Source organism: Triturus cristatus, chromosome 4_1 (assembly GCF_964204655.1).
Source record: "Triturus cristatus chromosome 4_1, aTriCri1.1, whole genome shotgun sequence".
Taxonomy (NCBI): domain Eukaryota; kingdom Metazoa; phylum Chordata; class Amphibia; order Caudata; family Salamandridae; genus Triturus; species Triturus cristatus.
Window position 1 is genome coordinate 422,872,806 of NC_140585.1, and position 24,280 is coordinate 422,897,085.

Below are 24,280 nucleotides of genomic sequence, written 5' to 3' on the forward strand. Positions count from 1 at the left end.
GTAAATGCATGGAAATATCCATGCTCCACACATGAGATGCCTTCCCAACATACAGTAAAACAGGCACAAATTTGCAATACCTTGAGTTACTCAGGATTTATGAAGAAGGTGGCATTGCGTGGCTTAGTAAATCACACTAAAGGGCTTGCATTGCCTTGCTTCACAACACAAGCCCTTTGTAAAATCTGGGCCCCATTATCTGCCGTCTGAACGTAAAAAACAAAACTGCTCTCTAAGATGCTCAGCATGTACTCAGAATCCTTAAGGCTCAAACAATCTTCAGACACTCTCCTTTGAGCATTAGCTACGCCTATCCAAATAAAACATTAGACACGCCTAGATGTCGCTCTGAAACTCATAGCATACTTTCAGGTACCCACAGCAGGCCCTCAGAGAACCTTAGCTCGCCCCTGTGGTTTCTTAGCTTCACTTCAGACACCCATATCCCACTCACTGACACCTGCAGAATGCCTACAGAGACCATTCACCTATTTTCTGACAAACAAAATAAATCATACAAACCCAGCTAGTTCTCTGTCTTTCATCAGATGAACATAGTTAGTCTTCAGAAAGTACCAGAGAATCTCTGCCTGCCTTCCGTTCTGTACAAATGGCTTTAGGCACTGTTTATAAACTGCTGGTCTGTCTTCAAGGGCCTCAGCTGACCCTTAGAGGCCCTCTGGGACATTTGGCGACCAGTAAAAAGTATTTTGCCAAGTGCAAAAGGAAACAATGTGACTCAGTAACTTGTTTCTGAATCACTTTTTCTTTTGCTATTCGGTATTAAGAAGTGGCGTGTTTAGGGCGTCCCTTCCTAATACCGTATAGCACTGGTATGTACAAATGTTTTGAAACCAGAATGAGGTCACAAAATATTCATAATTTACCTAGACGGGAACCCTTTGTGAAGAGGTCCCTTTATGAATGTAGGTGAATACATTTTTTAAGAGCAGGCAGTAGTTTCTCACACCACGGGCTTCTTTTAAAAACAATGAAAAGAAAACTTTTAATTTTTTTAATGCAGCAGGTTTTCATATAAGGAAAATGGGCTGCACTACAAAAAAATAATATTGCTTTATTTAAAAAGCAATCACAGCAGACCACCATCCCTGTGATTGTAGCCATTCCCAATAGGTTGCAAATTGTGACCTGTCCCATCAATATTGATGAGGCAGGTCCATTTGCGACCCATTGGTAATTGCAAACAATGTCTGAAACACTATTGTACATAGCTGTTACAAATTTCCTAATTGTGAATCACAAAAAATAGCAATTAGGACTTTTTGTACATCAGGCCCCATGTACCTGCATTTAGAAATCCATAGTTTGCCCTTAAATGCCTGAGTCAGTCACCACAGACCCTTCCCACATCTTCATAGACCTTTACCTTGACTTTTGTCACCCACAGCAGTTACTTAAAAATCCCTGGCCTGCCCAAAAAGAGTCTTGTTGTGTCTGAAAATACCTCATGCAAGTCCTCAGAGAGACCCTCTGCCTCCCCTCAGATACCATCAAATGTTTTTTACAGTCACCGAGCTGGTTTTAGAGACCCCCAGTTGGCCCATACACACATACTGTAGGACCTAAAAGACCCTAAGCATGTCCCATACACCCCAGCTGTCTACTAGAGACCCCCAGCTAACATTTAGAAGAAGTAGATGCCCCTGGAGGTCCTTAACCAACATTCAGACACTGAAAGCATATGGTTAGAAGCCTTCGGTCTGCCCTTCGATGTGTTTAGAGATTCCCAAATGACCCTCAGACTGCATACAACCCTACAAGACTGTCATCACTCAATTGGTGGCCCATAACTTTCTAATGGACATTCAGGCTGGTCCTGGAGCAGCCTCACATGGCTTTCAAAAACCATTGGCACGCCCTCAGGCATTCCTAGCAGATTCGCAGAGACCCTCAGCTAGGCCCGTGAAACTTTCGGTCTGCTGCCAGACACCTTAAATTAATTCTAAAATATCTTCATACATCCCTCAAGCTCTTTAAATTACCCTCAGATATCCTCAGCGCACCCCTAGAGATCATATGGCTCACCACCCATCAGGAGCCTGTATTTGATCATTGGCTACCTCAGACACATCTCTGTCCTTCTTCAGACACCCCCAGCAGGTCATTAGATCCAACGAAATATCTCTCAGAGACCCTCAACCTGTCTACCGACACCCCAATTGGGCCCCAGAGGCCCTCAGTCTCCTGTTAGACACAACTAGTCTGCTCCTATATACCCCATCTGACCCACAGGGGCTCAATCAGCCCTCTGCATATCCCTTAGGCACCTCCGTCTGTTCTTTAGACATTTCCAGGCGTGAGAAACTGGGTTGTTGGTTGAGGGAGGGCATTGGAAATGGCCCTTTTTGCAGGGTTACCCCAAACTTTTTGCCTTCCTCCTCCTCTTTTTCTGACCCTGTTTTTGTTGGCATTAGGACTCTGGGCATTTTACCACTGCTGACCAGTGCTTAAGTTCATGGGCTCTCTCCTCTGAATATGGTATACTTGGTTTACACCTGTTTGGCATATTGATTTACTCGTAAAGTCATATACCTTTTACCCAGGGTCTGTACTTCAAATGCTACTAGTGTCCCTTCAGCACTGACTGTGCCACCCACAGAAGTAGCCTGACAAGCAAGTCACTGGCCTGGTACAGCAGGGCCTATGTGTGCAGTTTACTGGCACTTTGCCTTGGCATTTAAAACTGCTTGCCAGACCTTAAACTCCCCTTTTATTCCATGTAAGTTACTCCTAAAGTAGGCCCTAGGTAGCCCTAAGGGCAGGGAGGGTGCTATGTAAATAAAAGATAGGTCATGTACTTTTATGTTCTGGTATTGACAAACAGCCTATTTTATTTTTAACTACGGTGAGGCCTACTCCTCTCATAGGCCATCATTGGGAACTCCTTAATAGACTTTTAAGCTGTAATTCCTGATCAGAGTGGAATAGCTTTTACATGTCTCATATGTTTGGAATGGTAATGACAAATCTCCCTTACTGGTGAAGTTGGATTTAATATTACTGTTTTAGAAATGTCACTTTTAGAAAGTGGACATTTCTCCGTGCTTATAACTCTATGTGCTTTGCAGCCAGTCTCCAATACACGTCTGGGCTGGGTGACAGCTACACTTTGTGCATTCCCTTTGGACAGCTACAAACACAGGAAGGTGAGACTCATTTGCATTCGGAGCCCTTATCTACATTATTCTGCATTTTGATGGGTCTACCTGGGCAGAGAGGAATGAAAGGGCCTGACACACTTCAATAGGTAGTGTCCTGTCCACACACAAAGCACTGATTTACCACCATAGGTAGCTTGACAGACAGGACTGGGCTGAAAGGCATCTTTGTTCACTTCAGAGAGTTCCTTTGAAGTCACCCCATACATCAAAGGCACTTTTAGATAAAAGTACTGGGTCTCTGGCACACTTTTGTACCTGTAACCAGCCAACGCTGGCTCTTCATCTGCACATTGCCAGATGGACTGCTGTGCTGCCAGGAGGGACTGCCTCTGTGCTAACTGCTCTGCTGTGTTGGCCTGCTGCTTGTTGAGCTGCAGGAGGGACCGCCAATTTACTACCTGTTTTGCTGTGCTGGGCAAATATCTGCTACCTCTGCATTTGTGACTTTAAGTGTTCTACAAAGGTTTGTTGGTTTGTCCCCTGTTCCCGAAGTCTCAGGCCCATAAACGACTTAATTTGTGGGCATTATGTATTTCCCCTGCTGCAAGAACCAGCGCGCTCACAGTGCTCTGCTCTGCAGAAAGGAAAAATGTTGTCCCCTGATGAAAGAGCGCTATACTTTACAAGCACCCGGTGCTCTTGAGTCCTGTGACCTGAAAAATTCAGTGCCATGCGCTGGCTACAATCACCAACGCCTAGCTGATGCCGCAAAACAGAGGGAAGCCCTCCTGATGCGTTGCCATAGCAACCAAGCTTCCCCTTGACGATGAGACCGCGTTGCACGCCTGCAGGGAAATATAAGCGTGACCTCGTCAGCCACTCTAAATCGCCAAGGGCAATCCAGCATGGCAAATGCATTTCTAACACAGTGATTTTCCCTACCTATTTTTAAAACGTTATAACTTGAGAACCACTTATTGAATCGCTATCATTTTGATATCGTTTACCTCAATGTAAAGATTACTATCTTTGAAATGTGTATAATTTGAAAAGTATCCAATGTATTTTTACTGTTCTGGTCTTGTTTTGAACCTAATGCAAATATCTTTTTTTGTAAAACCTGAGTGAAGTCTTTTTGTGGTGAAATCATTGAGTTATTGTGTTTGTGTCTGTTGCACAAATACTTTACACATTGCCTCTGTTGATAAGCCTGCCTACTTTTAGAACACCACTGAAGAAAAATCCCAAACCAATAAAAAAAGGTAGATCACATTTAAATAAATTATTTGACACCAAAACAAAATCCAATTAGTAGAAAAGGTGTTATGAATTTTGAAAGATTATAGTGAAAACTAGCGCCTAAAAGATAAAAGCGCTAACAATAGGCATCTAGTCGTGTGAGGCTGGGACAAAGTCTGAAGTTATGGCCGGCTGCAATGGAGTGTGGTCTAAATACCAAAAGTGGATTTGGCCCGATGTTTGTTTACCTTCGAACCTTCGAAGAAATTCATGGAAAAATGTCTTAGATGTAAAGTCTAAGATGAGCAAGGCACCTGGCAGTGTCCGAGGCGCCATTGTCGGCTGAAATTGTGGTGAATAATCCTTCATTTAGACTTACCCTCTTTTTAAGAAGTCATAGATCTCCAGCAGGATGAAACTGCAGGCTGAAGCCGATAAGGGCTCCACGAGGTCTGTTACTCCTTCTGCAAAGAGCCGCTGAACAGTATTTGCTGCTGTGAGAAGAATGTAGCGGGAGCTGCTGCAAAGTCAGATCAATCGCCGAACCACCTTGGGTGGATTGAAGACCAGGTTGGTCCCGGTATATCTCATTTACAAGAGCACTTTGTAGCCGTTAAAATGTGTAAGTCCCAAGTTTTGGATTTTGACTATCAGAACACCTTTAGCACCACTACCAAGGGTCCAGCACTGGAGAGGCACCATTTGGAGGTTCAGGACTCACCTAGGCAGGGTCCAGGTGTGGGTTTAAGATGATTGCAAAGTAGTCTCTCTGAAGTACACAGCAGGCTGTCCTCTGAGAGTCCTTCTGCAGGTCCAGGAGCGAACTAATGATTGAATCTGGGAGCCCCCATTTTATCCATGGTGCCTTCTTTTAAGTGGGAGAAGTTTCTAGAAGCTCCCCTTTCAAGGTGCTTGGAATTTCCAGCCATCCTGCCCTGGCGCCAGCCTGATTGCAGGCACACTGGACTAGAATGAAGTTTTTTGTGTGAGAGCAGTTCTCAGCCTATTAATGTGTAGGTGGGGCTCTTCCCAGGTCTGCCTCCATCCTGCCTGAGAAGGTCTATCCAGCCACATTGAATCCCTCTATTGTATGGCTTTCTAGGAGGAATGCATAAATGCCAACTGCGGGGGTCAGGGCACCCTATTTAGTGCTGGTATCTCTTGTGTGCCTTCTCCTCTTCTGGGATGCAGTGCAGGATGAAACTTGGAGTCCCAGAAAGTCCACAAACACAAGGGCATGGGTCAGGGTGTGATATATAGCGCTGGTGTCTCTAGTGTCCCTCCTCCTCAAATAACAAGGGCAACAGGTAACTGTCTTTTTGGACCTAATTGGTACCTATTGGAGTTGCCATGTCCAAAAGTGCCCGTATGGCTATTTTCAAGTTGCTTTTCACGGCTAACCCTAAACGGCTATCGCGGATTATTATAAATATGTGTTGCATTAGTTGAAAAGCAGTGATTTATTGTTTATTAAAAAAATCATATCTCCGGAACCTCTGCTGGATTTTTGTTGTTGAGGTACATATTTAAAGATAAAATACAACCTATTTTTATAAAATACTGTCACATTTTTATTGTGACATGTTTTCTTCTTATTTTACTGTTTTTGTACAACGTAATGCTTTACACTTACTCCTTTGAAAAAGCCTGACTGCTCTTTGCCACAGCTACCTTGGAATGAGCTAAGGTTTTCTAAATGAACACGATTGGTACGGAAACAGATGTGCGACATTATTTCACACTGACGTTGCACACCCACACCACATAATAATCCACATTCCTCACAGAGAATCAACATTTAACTTCCCAATAGATGAAGCCTGTTGATCAGAGACCCTCTATGTATGTTCATTATATATGCATTTTGGGAAAAACAGGAGTCTGGTGAGACAGTTAATGTTGTTTCATAGGCCAGACCCATACAAAACTGGTAAATGTTATCCTCTGCAGCAAAATGAAAGAAAGTTTCAATACTGATCCCAGCTCAGCACCACATCATCCCAAAAACATGATTTCTGAGGTTTCTGTGTTGTAAGTACCTAATAGCTTCAACTTATACATGAGAGTGCAACTTGTCAAATAACTGAAATGGTAACTATCAATTATTCGGATCATTGGGTAAATAACAAAATCTTTTTTGTTGAACTCATTTGACATTAGCAAATGTTCATATTTGTTTTGAAAAACCCGAAATATGCCAAGATATGATATAATTTTTTTTTATATCCAGTTGGACTTTCAACATAATTAATGAAGACATAAAACACATTTTATTAGTCAACACTTACCAGGGGTTTGTACGGTCGTGATTGTGTTTAAACAATACTGAAATTCATTCCTTAATAAAAACAGAGAATAATATATATTAGAGTATCCGACATCATGCAAACAAAATGTAGGATGGCGCTATCATATCAGCAGGATCCCATCAAGACACTGCTACACATATTTATATGAAGAGGTTTTGCAAGGAGCTCTCCAAAATGTCATTGAAATAGTCCATGAAGATATCTTTTTGCAGCCTGGAGTTCTGAGGATCAAACCCCGATATTGATGGCTCAACCTTCTATACATTATAACCAATACTATTACTATTGAATTGGGCAATATGTCCACAATAAAAGGCAATTCAGTTTGCTAACACCGAGCCACAGAGCTATTTAATGATTCAAGTTTTCCCACTGAACATAAACAATCATTGGAAAAGCCAATAGGTTCGGCTTTAATGTGCTGATGCATGCAATAAAAGCTACACACTAATAATTTGTGCATGCGCTGCATCCATAAATGCTGCTTATCACACAAAAGCAAGAACTATTGGCTTTGCCAATGTTTGGGAAAAAAGTAGCAAAAAGGATTCCTTTCTCAATGGAATGCATATAGGAGATGAAGAACTGAATGTGAAAGCGATGATGATGCGTGAACGTTTAGATGGTAAATAGTTCCCCAAGGATTTCAAAGAAAGCACTTCCTAAATGTGGAATGATACACTAAACAGGCAATCTTTGAGGTGAGAGGGTAATAATACTCTGGGTGGAGCCAAGGTACACTCTATCTATATTGTCAAGAATGCATAACAATAGGTGAAGCAGACTGGTGCATTGTCAAGCCAAACCTAAGAAGCAATACCTTGTATCTACTTTCAATTCTTGCATTTTACAACAAGTCTTTTTAATCCCGATCCCTCCACCACCAAAAAACTGAAAACCCAGCTTCCTGTGACTAGTTCAAGACAGAAGGTGCTTCGACCATTCGACCTGTTTATATTAAACACGCAGGCATAAGAGTATTCATATTTTTCTCATAAACTCTGAAATTGATTGTGTTCAGACGGCAAATGTTCAACATCTGCACATTCAGGTGACTTGAGGTTTGTCCAGGTGGATTTGACTAGGCCTCACTAGAACACATAGGTACAACAGGCAAAAGAAGTGATGCAAAATCTGTTTGATTTTTAGTGTCTTACGTCGTGCACATTATGTCTAGTTAGAGGGCTCTTTTCTACTTACGGTAAATTCCATGCCATATCTCCATTCTTTCCAATCCCTCTGTTTCTGCAAGCAGCCACAATCAGGTGTATTGGTTTTGGCTCGGCCTGTTCTGTGTTTTTGGACATCTCGTTGAATGTTACTGTCAGTGGCAGTAGAAAGCTAAACCTGTGGATGATACAAAAGGCTTTTTACTTTATCCTTGCCACTCCATGACACTTTTCAGAACATGCCTTGTTCAGATACACCATTAACATCTGACGGACCTGATTTAGAAGTTGGCTGGTGGTTTCCCATCCGCCATTGTGACAAATGTCAGTCCTTGGTCAGGCTGGCAATCAAAAATCTGCTGCATTGAAATTATCTGACATGATGGCGGAGGATTCTCTGTCAGTAAAGTTGCTGTCTGCCACACAGCATGAACCAGTCTGGGGAAGGTAAGGAATTCTGTTGATAATTCCACCATTGCCCATGTCAAATGGTAGAGTTACTACCATGAAATATCTACTCTGGAAATGTTCCCCTAAAATGGCAATAAATTCTCAGTTTCTCAATATCTGGTCCCTAATGATTGTTTCTCAGAATGTTAGAGACACAGTATCTGTCTTTCTGAAGGTCTGCCACTCTAAAGAGGACAGCTGTTCTGACATTCTGGTCGAAATAACACGTGGTGTAGTTGCTAATCAGGCACTTGTACTTCTGAAACTGGACTATGGCAGTGTTACCTTGTGGGTCCCCCGAAAACCTGAATTGCTCCTCCACTCTTAATTCAGCAGCCAGACTGATCATGGGATATACAAAAAAGTCATGATATCACCCCTGACCTATGTGCACTGAATTGGCTGCCACTTGAGGTCAGGATGGATCTCAAAACTGCGTACATGACTCATAAAGCGTTGCACCACAACACCCCTTAACTACATGGCCCAGAAACTGACCATTTCGAGTGAGAACAGATTCTACAGAAGCACAAGCTCTTTACTGCCCAAGCCACAAAAATTCAAGAAAAAGAAAACCTACTAACGTGTCCTTTCTCCGGAGTGGCCTCTAATATCTGGAACTCTCCCCACCAAGATCAGATGTAACTCATCCAGATCCCTCTTCAAGAAAGAAGCAAAAAAATTCCTATCCAACAAATTCCTCTCTCACTGAAGACTTAGCCACGCCTCCACTCCGTTTCATCCCGCTCTCTATTTTGTCAATTGCGTTCCATCACTCCGTAACTTGCCTGAGGCTTGGATCTATGTTTTACTTCACCCCCTTGTTATTCTATACATCGCTACTCAGGGATAACTGGGCCACTAGTCCCCCCAATCTGTATCTTTTATGTACACTGCTGATCATATTCCTCTTTGTTTTACTGTCGAATTGTAAGCTATTCTGCGTATACGCTCCCACTATCCCTGGTTTACTATATGTTTTCTCTCTCCGTATCATGTGTTACTGATATCATTCCTACTCCGCAAAGCGCTAAGTTGCCCTGAACACCAGCTCTAAGATGCCATGTGCCTTCACTACCAGTGCAAATCTATGCACCTACTCGCCCTTCCCTAGCTACTCCCTTTCATATCTTCTTCAGGACTTTCTACTCTCATGTATCCTACTGTTCTACGGACTCTTCTTTTATACAAATGTTACTGTGTATTTTTATCGGTGTTTTATGTAACCCTGGTATGGGCTGCTATTTTGCCCCTTTCCCCGTCATACACCATTTGCATTTTTACCACTACTATATATATTTGTATGTAGCCATTATGTACCTCATGTTATTATTGTTGTGATTATATGTACTATTAATATATGCTTCTTGCATTTTGACTACTACTATATATATTTTTATGTACCCTTTATGTTCCTCATGTTATTAATGTTGTGCTTATTTTTACCATTACTAAGTTTATCCCTATGCACCTGTGATGTGCTGCATGTTATTATTGCTGTGCTTACTCTGTAAAGGACTCTGATACCTTGGGGTCAGGTTCGAGCTATATAAAACTCACAAACAAATACATAAACATATTGTTTCTGATTGTCACACCGAAGCCAGTCTTTCAATTGTTGGAGCTCATACTGAATTTGTCCTGGGACTTGTTGGAGATTGTCTAAATAGTTGGGAAAAGGTAGGAGGGTTCGGATATTTATTTCTTGGCTGCTCTGAGATTGAAGCAGGATTCTCCCCGAGGTTGGACACGCCAAGATAGATGTAGTAAATGTAAAGAGAAGTAGAGAACACTGAGAAATATAGTTTTGATCTCTTTGAATCTTGTTTCCATTCTTTTATCATTATTTTCCTTTTTGTGATCTTGTTAAAAACGGCCCTAGTTGTCTGTCGCAGACAGCATTGTAACCAGTACTTAAACAAAAATACTGAAAGTGGACTTTGGGTTTGCACCTTGCTCCTGATTAGATGGCTTTCTTGCCCTTTTCAATTCACTACCCCTGATCTGATGGTGTTCCTCACTATTGTATTGTATTGTATTGTATTTATATAACACTTACTACCCCTGACGAAGTATTAAAAGTGCTTTACGGTGAGCAGGAAGCTACTACAGAACCCAAGATCAGTGGTTTATCAAGTACTTATTGTGATTAGTTATCTGCACTCAAAAATCAATTGCATGCTGACCCCAGTAAATTTGTGATAGATTATATTAATACAGATTAGGTGTGAGCATTAGTCGGGCTATGTGGTTTCAGGTGAATGACTGGTAAGATGGCAAGTATGATGGAGATTAGGTAATGCAAAACAACAGTTGATGGGCAGAATGCAAAACAATGTCATACATTCACCCCAGTACAGAGATCTGGGCCTAAATCCATAGGGGCAGGTTTACGACTTCTGGCGCATCTCTGCCAATCAGCAGAGATGCGCCAGAAGAGTTGCGACGCATCTGCCCACCCGTGCGCCACCACTGATGCACCGCATTTACAATGCGGTGCACCGTGGCGCTTGGATGGGCAGATGTGTGACGCATCCCCCGTTGGAAAGGTGGCGCATTGCTGGAGTTGCGTCGCAAGCGCGAGGCAGCTCCAGCAAGGCTCAGGGTGCTACTACCCCTAATATGCTTCAAGCAGGCGCAGGGTTTTGACACAGCATGGCCGGAAAAGTGACTGAGTGAAATCTTGTAGATTTCACTCAGCCACTTTTCGGAGGCGTTCCTGCGCCGGAACGCCCCCCCTGTGCAGGTACGCCCACATGTGGCGCAGGCTTTACAACGTGACGCATCTCCCTAGATGCATCACGTTGTAAATGGCCCGCAGCATGGCGCTGGCTTTGCGCCGCCGCTGCGTCACAAAAGTGACGCAACGGCGGCGCAAATCTGGCGTAAGGGGCTTGTAAATTTGCCCCATAGTTATTTTTCTCACCATGCCGTTCCATGCTTGATTCTGGTCCAGGGAAGACATGGTTTGGCAGTTCGGGCTGGACTGTTCCCATGAGGCACAGGGTCAAGACTGATTTGCATATGGCCATGTCTGAAGTGGGGTGGCATGGTGAGCAAAATAACAATGGATTAAACCCAGATCTGTGACTGGGGGTGAAAGTTTTGCCAATGTGCAACATTCCGTCCATCATTTTGTGTGTTTTGCTGTTCGTCCTATGTGGGAACGGTATGCCCAGACGTGGGTTCCGTGCTCACTACTCCACTGGAGTCAAGCTATCCTGGTTGAAGAGTGGTGAAACCCTGAAACCGGTCCTAGGATGCTTGATTCCGGTCCAGGGAAGACATGGTTTGGCAGTTCGGGCTGGACTGTTCCCATGAGGCACATGGTCAAGACTGATTTGCATATGGCCATGTCTGAACTGGGGTGGCGTGGTGAGCAAAATAATGATGGATTAAACCCAGATCTGTGACTGGGGGTGAATGTTTTGCCGATGTGCAACACTCCATCCATCATTTTGTGTGTTTTGGAGATTAGGTAATGACAGGTTTCAGGGGTACGTTTTTAAAGAGGAGCGGCTGTGGTCTATGTAATGAGGTATCAGCCAATTGCAGACTTACGATAAGAGTGATTAAGGCAGACAGGAGTGAGAGGAGGCTACATTCAGAAATAAAAGGCATGCAGACGATGGAAGGTAAGACGATTGTCTCTCTGAAAAAGAAAGGAGAGGAATCAAGCAGAAGTGAGACAAAGTCAATTTGTTTTCATGCAGGATTTTAGGAGTGTAGTGGGAGAAGGCTTTCTAGGATTAGGAAGCAATCGGGGAATGTAAGCTGTAGAAAGAAACAACATTATGCATAGTGCACCACATCAGGGTCAGACCGCTTTAACATGCAATTACGAGTGTACACAGCATTTAAATATAAAGAGCCTGTATGTGCTGTGTGCCAAACATAGAACTGTGCTTTTAAACCTGTTTTGGATTATTCCAAACTTGGTTCAGGGTGTGTAGGATGAGCAAGAGCAGCTGGCGCTGAATAAAGAAGAGGTTTGATTTAAATTTGTTTTTTACGGAGTTTTATATAGCACAAACTCGACCCGAATCGGGTATCAGAGCGCTTTACATAGCACCAGTTGCGTTACATTCATTACTCCACTGACTCATCTTTCAAAGACGTGCCATATTTTCTTGTCAAAAGGTTGTGCAGTCCTGTTCAGAAGTTCCGCACTTTGCTGTCACATGCTGAGAACCACTGTACCTTCTCATAAACCGTTGTGCAGCCCTCGAGAGGAGCACAATACCTTAATGTTACGGCACACACAAACATACTGTGCATGCTCGTTAGATGTAGTACAGCTCAATGCTGAAGTACGGAGCATTGTTACAGCCCATACGTCATGCATACAGGTATTGCAGATTCGTGTTACAGGTTGCACATTCCTTTATTGGTGAAGTGTACTTCAGTGTAACGCACTGCACAGACATACTGTCGATTATTGTTAGATTGTGCAGCCCTTTTTGGTAGTACTGTTTTTTTTACTGTTCCACTCTGTCAGGGCTTTAAGTGGGCCGGGTCTCACCGGGTCTGAGCACCGGCAGTTTTTTTAAGGGGGCCTCGAAACGGGTCTCTATCGGGCTCTGTTTTGTGCCCTGTCACAGACGGTCCGTTTTTTTTCCGGACTGCACTGATAGCAGTCACACCTTGTGCGTGTGGTGAGCGCTGTAGGGGAAGGGAAATCCTTTAAAGAGAGTCATTTTCTCTCTGGATTTCCCATCTCTTTTTGAAACTCAGGAGCTGCAACATTGTCGTGGTGTCACCAGGGCTTTAAGTGGACGTTTTTTCAATATTATATACAAGCCCTAGTTGCTGCTTATTTACCTTAAGCAACTAGTAACCAATGACAAAGCCAACAGTCCTGACTTGTATGTATGATGTGACTTGTTGCATCATATATCTGGACACAATGACAGGAACAGCAAAACACAAGTCGGGTGGCACCACACTGTGTTAAACACAGATTTTTAGCTTACGTGTTATTAAGCCACGCCCTTAATTACATTGACCACGCCCATTTGAGAGACCCCCCAGTTTTTTCATCCCACTTAAAGCCCTGCACTCTGTAAAGTATGAACAGACGCACCCCCATTTGCTGTTAACACGTATACAGTGAAGCACAGCTAGTGCTTGAAATGAAATTATTAAAGTGCAGGTACTCACTGTCCCTTAGTACCTTTTAGCTACTGAGAAGTGCCGGTAAGCTTTCTCATTAAAAGTACTGCACCCACGCTGAGAAGTGCCGATACACCCAGTCAAGGAAGTGCAGTGCTCAGCACCTGCCCATTTCAAGCACTGTGCATAGTGTATTGCATGCTCCGCTTACAGCTTTTGTCGTCTTGCATAGAATTGTTGTACATCACTGTTAAACAATGATGCATAGAACACAGAAGAAATGAAACGACCACGACAGTACTAGTTAATAGTATTTATTTCTGGATATTTACTAGAAGTTTTTTTTATGTATAAATCTTGTATGACAATTTATTATATACAAGAATGGCCAGCTGCAACTCGAGTGCTGCTTGCCGAAGAACCAGATTCGGCGCCGCCGTCCTCCCATTGTTGAGTGAACACGCTGCGGGCCATTCAATGGACAAGTAAGAGTCCCCCCGCCCCACGTTTTGTATGCGAGCTGACAACCTTACACAGAAGTCGATGCCTGCCTTTTTCAAATTGAACACGTCCGCCATGGCATTGGCCAGTCTTTATTAGGCTTGAACATTGCTGCCACTCTGTGTCTTGGTCCTGAGGAGAACCCCTCGTTCGACACATTAAATTCAGGGGTTCGAAACGCGTCGACCTTTTTGTTTTCATGTTTTTCCAATCACTGGTGTAAATAGCATAAATAGGTGCATTCTCAAAAAACATCCTTAAATGAGTAGTTTTGTACAAAATAGATTGACATGCACCTTTAAATTTATTGTAGTTTAAAGTTCACCAGGGTTGTTTAGTCCTTTGGCAATTCTTTGACTAGCATAGAATAAGTGTCCGAAGGATATATACATATATATTTCAGTGTGACTGTTTGTGTGGATGGATGAGGAGTGATGTTTGTATGTTTACTGAATCAAGGTTGTAGACTTTTCTGGCAGAAAAGTGTTAAATAAGTTCCTTTTCTTTACTATGTGTGTTTAGGCTTTTGTATGTTTTTGTATTGACGGCTGGCCATTCTTGTATATAATAAATTGTCATACAAGATTTATACATAAAAAAAACTTCTAGTAAATATCCAGAAATAAATACTATTAACTAGTACTGTCGTGGTCGTTTCATTTCTTCTTCCACGGTTTTTTAATCATCTAGACTAACCTATCAGCATTGGCATTTCTTTGTTCTCCTAGCTACTGGGCTCAGCCTTGCTGATTAGAGCCGCACCCATTATTGTTCATAGAACACAGAAGAAGCATAGAACACTTCTACGTGGAACTGCATGAACCATAAGCACTTTCTTTTAAACCTTTTAAATGATGTTCAGCCTGCATAAGTACTGCACTTTTGCCACTTCTCCAGGAAGGTATTGTACTTCCCAGATAAAGCGTGTACATAACTGCATACAAGTACTGTACTACCAGTTTAAAGCTTCATAAAGTGCTGCGCCCTCATGTTAAAGTGTGGGCAGACTTGCATGGAAACCCCTATTAAAGTTCATGCAGCCCTGTGCAGACACACTGTCCTTTTTTGTAACCCGATGCACAGTCCTATTTTGAATCAATGTATCCTTCTGTTAAAAATTATGCACGCCTGTATAGAAGTAACTCTCATTTTAAAGCATAGGTGTACAATACCATCACGCTGAGTGTTTTATGCAAATGTATGCACTCCGTGTTAAGGTTTGCACAGACCTCCAGGAGGTACTGCATACTCCTGTTAAAGTTGCGCTAACCCACAAAATAAAAGTCCCTAGTTCAGATTTGTCTCGTCGCCCTTCACCCACATTTCAAGTCAGCTATCTCCATCCCACACACACACATACACTAGTATTTCATTTCTTTCTCTTCTTAGTCCTCATTATGCAGAGTCTAAAGTGAGTTAAGATAAAGTCTTGCTGCTCATAGGTCAGTAAAACTGAGCAGAATGTGGTGGCTTTCCCTCTGCCACCAACTGATTACCCACTCTGAACTCTTCATCTTTCTGGTGTACCTGGGGGACGCTTGCACCTCCCACTCCCCTCGGGTCAGAGAAGCTTGGGAAATCACACATACTGCAGAAAGGACATATCTTTTTCTATGAATAAAACAAAGACCTTCCTTTGTAATTCTAGCCACAAAATCGCAGACTGGTGGGGAAAAACCTGACATGCTTCTCATATTATTTACACAAAACGCTTTAAATGGTCTGGCAGCTCAGTGTGAACTCACTGCTTTGTTATTTCATAACAATCCCATTTTTAGGTTTCGGCCTCCGGGGCCCGTCTGGATAGAGAGATGTTTAGGTGATAAAGAGGAGACTTACTTTTTCTGCAGCGTGTCCAATGTTGGCTAGCTCCTGCAGGAGCCACGCGAATGCTTCTAGCAATCCTTTTCAACTGATTGGAAATGCCAGCCCTTCCAAGTTTAGGCCTTGAAAGGTATAGAGCTGCTCTTATAAGGTACTTCTGAGTAGATAGACCTGCTGGGAATCTTCAAAGCAAGATAATTCATCCAAACATCCACCAACAAAAGCACGACAAAACTACAGGACCAACATCATACCCCTACACTCCCACCATTATACATCCGCGCACCTCAATCATTCACCAACACAACCATCAATAAACTTCTACAAGACTAAAATCATAAACCAACAATCCCACCATTATATGTCCACACAACCCATCATTCACCGACACAACATCACAAAATGTGTACAAAATCATCATCATATGCCCACACTCCTACCATTGTACATCCAGCACAATCACCACAATACATTTACACAACCATCACATGCCTGCACTCCACATAACCACCACCATACACATACAGAAAAGCGATAGAGGAAAAAAACATGAAATGTATTAATAAAATAAAAAATGATAAGGAAGCTCCCATGGAGTTTAGGTTAGTAATGGGTTTACATGTTCTTACCATAAAAACTGCAAATTCATGACATTCGTGGATGAGGGTGTTACCTTCACCGAATGTTAACTTTAACTCCCACCCCAGCATACAATCTTCACAAATTCAAACACCTTTTCAAGCAAAAATGAACACACTACATAATGTGAAATATCATTAAAGACGCAATGCGACAACACCGCGACCATTATGTCTACGTCCACATAGTCAACATCATATCTCACTTGGAAGTAAAAGTCAGGGGTCCTCACAGGGTCCAGAGCAGTGGTCACTTGGAGATCAGCTATGGTCACAAGATGTCTGCATGCTAAAGCGGCGATAATGGGCTTGATAATATGCCCTTGAGTATTCCAATAGAAGTCCATGTTCTGGTGTGAACATGGGCTTCTATTGGAATTCTCAAGGGCATATTATCAAGCCCATTATCGCCACTTTAGCGGCAGTTTTCTGCCGCTAAACCGGCGATTATTTTAACGCCGTCCTTGATAATAAGCCCCTTGATCTTCAAATCAAAGACACAAAGAGATGAACACCTCCTCTATGTGATACTCCATGGGCATTTCACATGTAGTATCGGTGTCAATCACAAACACAGATCAAGCTTGCAGGAAATCCAATAAAGGATCGCTCATTTACTTATGTATTTAAGCAGTTATGTACCGCATGAACAAGACCCAGTTGCTGACAGGGCACTTTTCAGACCCAGTTGGTCACAGAGCACTTTTTAGATGAGCCCTTCAGACAAGTTCAAAGGAGCTATACAGGTAAACATGTCAAATAAAATATCGAATAACATACACCCGGTACATTACTGCCCAGATGTCCCCCATTCACTTTTAAAATGTATATACTCATGCATAGTGGTGCTTGAAGTTCAATTCTAGAGGTTTAGAAGTATCCCTTTGCTACTTAGAAGTGCTTGCACCCTATCCCATTAAAAAAAGTGTGAAGCTATAAAAGCAGCTGGGTAGGTTGGAATACACAGTTTACATCACATTTCACAACTTTCCACCAGTTCAAGAGCCACGTTCATCTCCACATCACAGGCTTCGATTAAGTCCAAATGCCTCGCTTCTCGCACATATCACACCTTCAGTCATTTCAATAGGCTTGCTCTGTGTCACAAACTTCCATAAAGTGTCAGTCCCAGGAACTTCATCTCCAGGTCCACTCGTTTCAATGACTGTTGCCCCACACATTGCAGTGCGCCTCTCTGCTTCTCCCTTCACAGTCTCAGACACGCCCAACAGGCTCCCACTTGTTTCTACGTCACTTGGCCCCATCACAGCCATCAAAGCAACCCCACGCGTGCACTCGAGCAATCGGCCATCTGAGTTCCAGCTGTGGGCCGCTTTTCTAGGCAGCGTGGTAGCAGATATGGGCTGTGTCTGTGCTGTTCAGATGCTCTGGCGACCCAGGGAGGCCCAGAGCGGCCTTGCCGGAGGCAGAAGGGCCTCAATTAACCTCCCTTTTACCAACGCTGCGGAGGTATCATTCCCAGTCTTGCAGCTGGGCCGGCCCATCAATGTATGCAGATTGAGGGGGCAGGGGGCCTGAATAGAAGTGGCTCACTTAAATTCCGGTGTTGTTCACTGTTGTGCACTAATCCGTGCACAAAGAGTCCTGGCAACATTTGCATTTTCTTTTATCTCAGTAAAGTTAGGAAAACATGCCTCTTTTAGAGACTCCCCCACCTCCTTCTTTCCATAATACTTAAAACATTAAGGCAGTGTTTTGCAAAAAGGTGCAATATGCAAATGTGGGCCATCTTTATAGGGTGCCTGGCCCACTTTTGATCCAATTCAACCCCGTACACATGCACATCAAGAGCCTCGCTTATTGATATCACAGCCTGCGACACCCTCAGTAAAGGCTCACTCGCCCCCACATACCTTGTCCCATACACTTCAGCCCTCTGTGACTCGCCCATAGGGTTTCCCTGAGGCTTCTCAGCCCTGTGTACTTGCTGTGGTCACACCCCTGCATTGAGGTGTGTGTGCAGGGGGGCGGGGGTTAACAAGCAATTAGCTGAAATGATTCAACATGCACACCTGCAGCATACTCGTCTGAGAATTCAACACCCTCTCTTGAGCCCCTATGCGGTGCCCAGGCACCTGGCCCGCCGCCAGACCACACCACCTGCGGCACCAGACGGGCCCACCGGCCCCACCGCACTACCCCTTCCCTCAAGTACTGCCACCAAATGACCCCGAGAGACGAACTCCTGTATCCAGGCAGAGTTGCCACCCCCACGCTTGAGACTTGGGAACTCCCAGGTAGCAGCTAAGAGCACCGGCCGCGTCCTAGAAGTGCCGCCCTGGGGTGGGCGTGGAGCGCACTGTTTATGTTTCTTTGCACTACAGGTTGCCTGGGATCACAAACCGCCAGCAGGGGAATGAGCCATGTGGTGGGGTTTATATGAGGTGAGATATATAACGAGGGACATTGGAATTATGCGATTCTGCGGCCGCAGAGGTTTCCACATAATTATTTATTTGCCAAGTAATCCACAATGCAGAAACTGAGGATTTTAACAAAAAAAAGATTTTGTTTCCAGCTCAGACGTATCAAAAAAGTTACAGAAATGCGGCAAATTTATAATTGGGTTCTGCTGCCAGTGCTGGGAATCCAGGCTGCTTATCGCAACTGCTGCCACTTAGGATGCCAGGGACGTGGGGCAGCCTAGTTGCCCGCCAGCGGCGGGAGTGCATGGGAATCGAAGCAGATCTGTCGCCTTGGAGCAGTATATACACACGACGAGTGTTGGCACCTCACCCCAGGGCTCTGGGCGTGGCTCAACATCACGCGCACGGCTCACACTCAATTGTCTCTGCTTCATTTAATGGGCTTTTTCTTTTGCAGCAACCGTCCCAATGTCCATGTTAAAAGAATAAGCAGCAACTTAAAAGAAGACATCCAATGACCACCTCCTCGGGGGCTCTTAACCGGCTAACCCCTGACCACTATGGCCAGGTACGACCTAGACCCCCTCTTCCTTTGACTTAGAACCTCTAGTGACAGGCCCTTTTTCCCGGTATCAAAGTTGCCCGCCTCCCATCTTTCCTAAGGCGACAAGTCAATAATCACACGGGCAATTTTTGGGATTAGTGGTCAGTAAACCCCGGCCATATTTATTACAAATGAAGATTCATTTTTTTTTAAAAGAAGTCCAGTGCATTACATTGACTACATTGATAGGTACATATGTCTTGTTTGCTATCCTTAACATATTTCTAATACATAGACATTCCTATCCGAATCTAAGCATTCAATAATCAACATAACATTATCTTTCTGCGTATCCCTATTTGAGCCTACGGCAAGGTCAATGACTGGCCCCCAGATCCTTATCAAACTGTGCCCGCACTCCAACCGGAGTGCGCATGCGTAAGGGGGGCCCGTTCATCGGGAGGGTACTCCCCCCTGAGTACCCCCTACGCCCCGCAGATTATCTCCATTACGGGCCCTTGCACTGATGCTCAGTTTACTTGCACCCTTGTGCACGTGCGGGGTGGCCAACCAGCCTACTGAAAAGCGTAGCTCCCCTCCCTCTGCACCCTTTCAGCCAACCAGCTGTAACTGCCCCTGGAATTCCATGAGAGACCACTTGACCCTCTCCCTTGGGCGACCCCATTCAAGAATGGCGCCGCCTGCTAAGGACCTTAAATTTAAGCTCACCAATCATGACATTACCGCTGACCAGGGAAAAGCACTATAAATACGACATTAAACATTTTATAACACATACATGATGAACCAGTAAATATAAACACAACCTGTAAAAGGAAAAAGAACACATAAGCACAAACAATTGAAAAAAAAAAAACCTCTGCTTTAAGGGATGGTGGGTGGGTGGAAGTTAAATTAAGCCTCCTAGTGATGCTGGCGGGCAAAGAGGCCGTCCTCACCGCTCCCCAGCTTTTTATGCTAGTCTGAGCTGGGAGCCGGTTCTAAACAGCCCCCGGCGTTTGGCCGACGTGTGCACCGGAAGCGATCACTATCGCTTCCGGTTAACGAGCCGGCAAACCAATCACAGGAGGAGGCGCGCCCGCCGCGTCACCCTTGTGCCCAGTCTGGCACGCCTCCCCGTGGCGTCATCGGGGGCCGGCACGACCGCCATACTTGCGGCGTGTCCGATGACGGCCTCTGCCTTCCTCCGAGAGCTGCCTGCCCGAGCAATTAAAGTGTCAAAAGGCCAAGGAATTGTAGAGCGTAGCACTAAACAAAACCCCTGTCACTTCAGAGAAAAGTCATATTTGTTTCTTTCCTCCTGATGGAAAGTGGTCTTCATCTTTCTGAGACGCCCGGGCAGTAAGGTCCGTGGCCTCACAACTCTGGCCTTTCAGCAGACAGTGTTTACCAAACACCTGGATGATAGGACAGGGCTTATGGTGAAAACCCCCAATCCGAAACAATGAACTGTACTTATTTAGGCCAGGTTGAGTTACACAACTTTAGCAGGCTTGGTGAAAGAGTAAAACAAGTAAATAAATCAAGCGCGGACGCTAAAGACAGAGGACCACAATGCAAATTAATTAAATAAATAAACAAGCGCGGCCGCAAAAGTGAAAGCGGCCCACGTGGCAAATAGGGCGGCAAATTAATTACATAAACAAGCGTGGTCCCTAAAGTGAAAGAGGACCACGCTGCATATAACAGTAAAAAGTGTGCTTACCGATTTATCGAGATCGTGTAACGCCACAATCAAAAGATCCAGTCCTGATGGGCGGTCCCAAAAGGAGACAGGGCGGTAACAAGGAGGCTCGACCTAAAAACCAATGCTGCATGTTGTGGACTTTCACTCATGCTTCAAAAAAATGTATAATGTTACCTGCTAGTGGACACTGAAAACAGCCCCGACGATCACACCAAGAGCCCCTATGTCTGCAACTAGTTTCCACAAGCCATAGCTCCCACTAAAATGTTCAAACTATTTCTCTCACATGTCAAAAATAAAAAAAAAACACACAATACAAAAGTACGCAAATAGTATGCAAAGCACCTCTAATATCTGGAAAAGTAAACAACTTGCCATACCATCCACCCATCGCTCATGGGCTATCATCCACAATGAACAGTATTTTTGAAAATTTGATTCATGTGGCAAATCTAAAACACGACTTTCAAGTTTAAGAGGCAAAAGGCATCATAAGGTGTTTCTATTCCATTTACACATAAGTAATATTTATACATAAACTAGAAACGTTTTACCTCAGGACCTACTCTAAGCAAAATTTAACTGTTTAATACTATGCTTGTGTTCACTGCACTCTGCCCCAATAAGCCAAACCCTTTCAAACGCTTCTAATGTACAAACTGCCGTTGAATATCAGAAGATCTGGGGCCGTATTACATTTTACTGTTTGTGCCACGGCGCTCCTATGAATAGGTGCGCAAACAGAGAAAGTGCTCCATATTACCATGAATGCGCTGACCCCAGGGCAGACGCCAACTTGTGCTGCCTGGGGGCAGCACATTCAAGTGAAATATGGAGAGGCGGCCTCAAAGCCGCTCTGTAGTTCACAGTGCAGGTGGCAATTTAAAGAGGGGAGATATAGCTCTTTCCAGGGGGGTGCAGTGAGTGACTGCACCCGCCTGCAAGCAGACGCCTGAGGGCTCCGTGGGACTTCCTTTTTCTCCTTCACAGGGCTCCCTTTAGAAGGCACATTGAAAGTGTGCCAGCTCTGTGTGGCGCACTAACTCCTAATAGCATGTTTGCTCTGCGCCCATGTCTGCAATAGGATGTATGTCATTACAACGCACACTTTTACAACGCATGCACTTACAACGCATTTTTTACAACGCAACATCCACTACAACGCATTCCATTACATAGCATGACACTACAACGCATTTTTAAAAACTACCTTTACAACGCATTCCATTACATCGCATAGTACCTTTACAACGCATACCATTACAACGCATAATATTAAATTGCATTTAAGGTAAGTATTGGATAGTATAGGGGTAAAAATTACTATTCTAACTCCAGGGGGTGCAACAGTAGGGTAAGTGTTGGATAGTATAGGGGTAAAAATTACTATTCTAACTCCAGGGGGTGCAACAGTAGGGTAAGTGTTGGATAGTATAGGGGTAAAAATTGCTATTCTAACTCCAGGGGGTGCAACAGTAGGGTAAGTGTTGGATAGTATAGGGGTAAAAATTACTATTCTAACTCCAGGGGGTGCAACAGTAGGGTAAGTGTTGGATAGTATAGGGGTAAAAATTACTATTCTAACTCCAGGGGGTGCAACAGTAGGGTAAGTGTTGGATAGTGTAGTGTAATATTATGCGTTGTAATGGTATGCGTTGTAAAGGTAGTATGCGATGTAATGGAATGCGTTGTAAAGGTAGTTTTTAAAAATGCGTTGTAGTGTCATGCTATGTAATGGAATGCGTTGTAGTGGATGTTGCGTTGTAAAAAATGCGTTGTAAGTGTAGTGCGTTGTAAAAGTTGCGTTGTAAAGGTTGTTCCCCCTGCAATATGGTGCAGCGCAGAGACAAAGTGATTCCTCATTGCATGAGGCCATGTTCCATGCAAATGAGGGACCACTCTCAAATGATAGCTCTGGTGCTAGTGCTACATGTGCGCCAGTGTAATCTGTATTACAGAATGGGCAGCACAAGTGTCCAAAATAGCCATCCCATTCCATCTATGTGCAACATAATGACCATCTTGAAAGTTAAAAGGAAAATAACCTGAGATGGTCACCATTGGGTGCTATCTTTGCCAATGCTTATGCAGTAATTTCACCAGCATTGGAGCAGTCAATACTGGCAGTGATCAAGCATTGGATGTACCAAATTAGTTATTACATTTGTACCAGGATCATAGCAGATGCCTGTGCCAAGAACTCAACTGGGACTGCCTGGCTTCAGACAAAGTGCTCAACTGAAACTGCCAGGGCCTCCCCATCAGTAGATTGCCAGACGCCATGCTAAGAGTGATCCTGAGTGTCCTCGCTGCTTGAGTTGCTTCATCTCTTTATTGCTCGTAGGCATCCAGAATGATTGTCCACAAGGCTGCGTGGAGAAAAAAAGGTGGCTACGGGACTCTGGATTCTGGTTTCCTTTCCCCTTCTTGTTCCTCCTCTGTTGGGTCGGCCCCCTGGTTCTCTTCGGACTTGCCCCTCCTAACTTTTTGGACTGGGCCTCGTGTACGCCCAGCCATTTTGGGACCGTCTCCTGTTGTCGCTCTTGTCCATCTTGCGAAAGTGGTCTGTTCCTCCGTCCCCACTGGTCTCCAGCTTGGCGACCTATCGATCGTCCTTCTTCTCCACGTATCTGCTCCCTGTTTGTGAATATTGTTTATTCTTCTGGTCCCATCTCCATTTTGTCTCTCTCTCTCTTTCCTGTCCCTATCTGCTTTTCTTACTTGTTTCTCGCTGATACTCTTGTAAATACCATGCTCTGTAAATTTGTAATATATAATTGTCCAACTCTAATCGCTTTTTAAATGTAATCTTGAGTGTTTTGCAACTTGTATATATGTAATTCTAACCACTAGTACCTTTTGTAGAGGTATTTACTTATTACTGTTCTTATGTAATTTTAGAGTTTTTTCTGTTTGTTTCTTCTCCTTGAGTGAATCTTCAACTTGTATATATGCAACTCTAACCTCTAGTATCTGTAGTAGGCATGTGTAATGACTACTGTTCTTTTGCGATTTTAAAGTTGTTCTGTCTGTATCTTTTATGTAACTCATGTACTCTGAAGTCCTTATGTAATGTAACTGGTCCTTTGGTAAAGTGCTCTGACACCTTTGGGTAAATTCACGCTATATAAAATTGCATTAAATAAAATAAATAAATTTGTGCGTAGTGTATAGGACGTCGAAGTTTGGGTGGCTTCTTCGTAGTCAAATGAACACCATGAGTTATTGCAAAGGGCTGGAAGCAAAATCTACAAATAGGCTTTTTCCTATTTGGTAG

General features: G+C 43.8%; 1 protein-coding gene across 1 annotated transcript in view; it reads right to left on the minus strand.

Moving 5' to 3' along the window:
- LOC146855060 (dihydrofolate reductase-like) overlaps positions 1-24,280 on the minus strand; it is a 198,543-nt gene that overhangs the window by 149,851 nt on the left and 24,412 nt on the right. Inside the window, exons 2-3 of the mRNA XM_085652544.1 lie at positions 7,871-8,017; positions 6,650-6,699 (exon numbers count right to left, since the gene is read on the minus strand). Coding sequence (XP_085508670.1) covers positions 6,650-6,699; positions 7,871-7,977 — 157 coding nt within the window. The 5' untranslated portion in view covers positions 7,978-8,017. The remainder of the gene's footprint in view (positions 1-6,649; positions 6,700-7,870; positions 8,018-24,280) is intronic.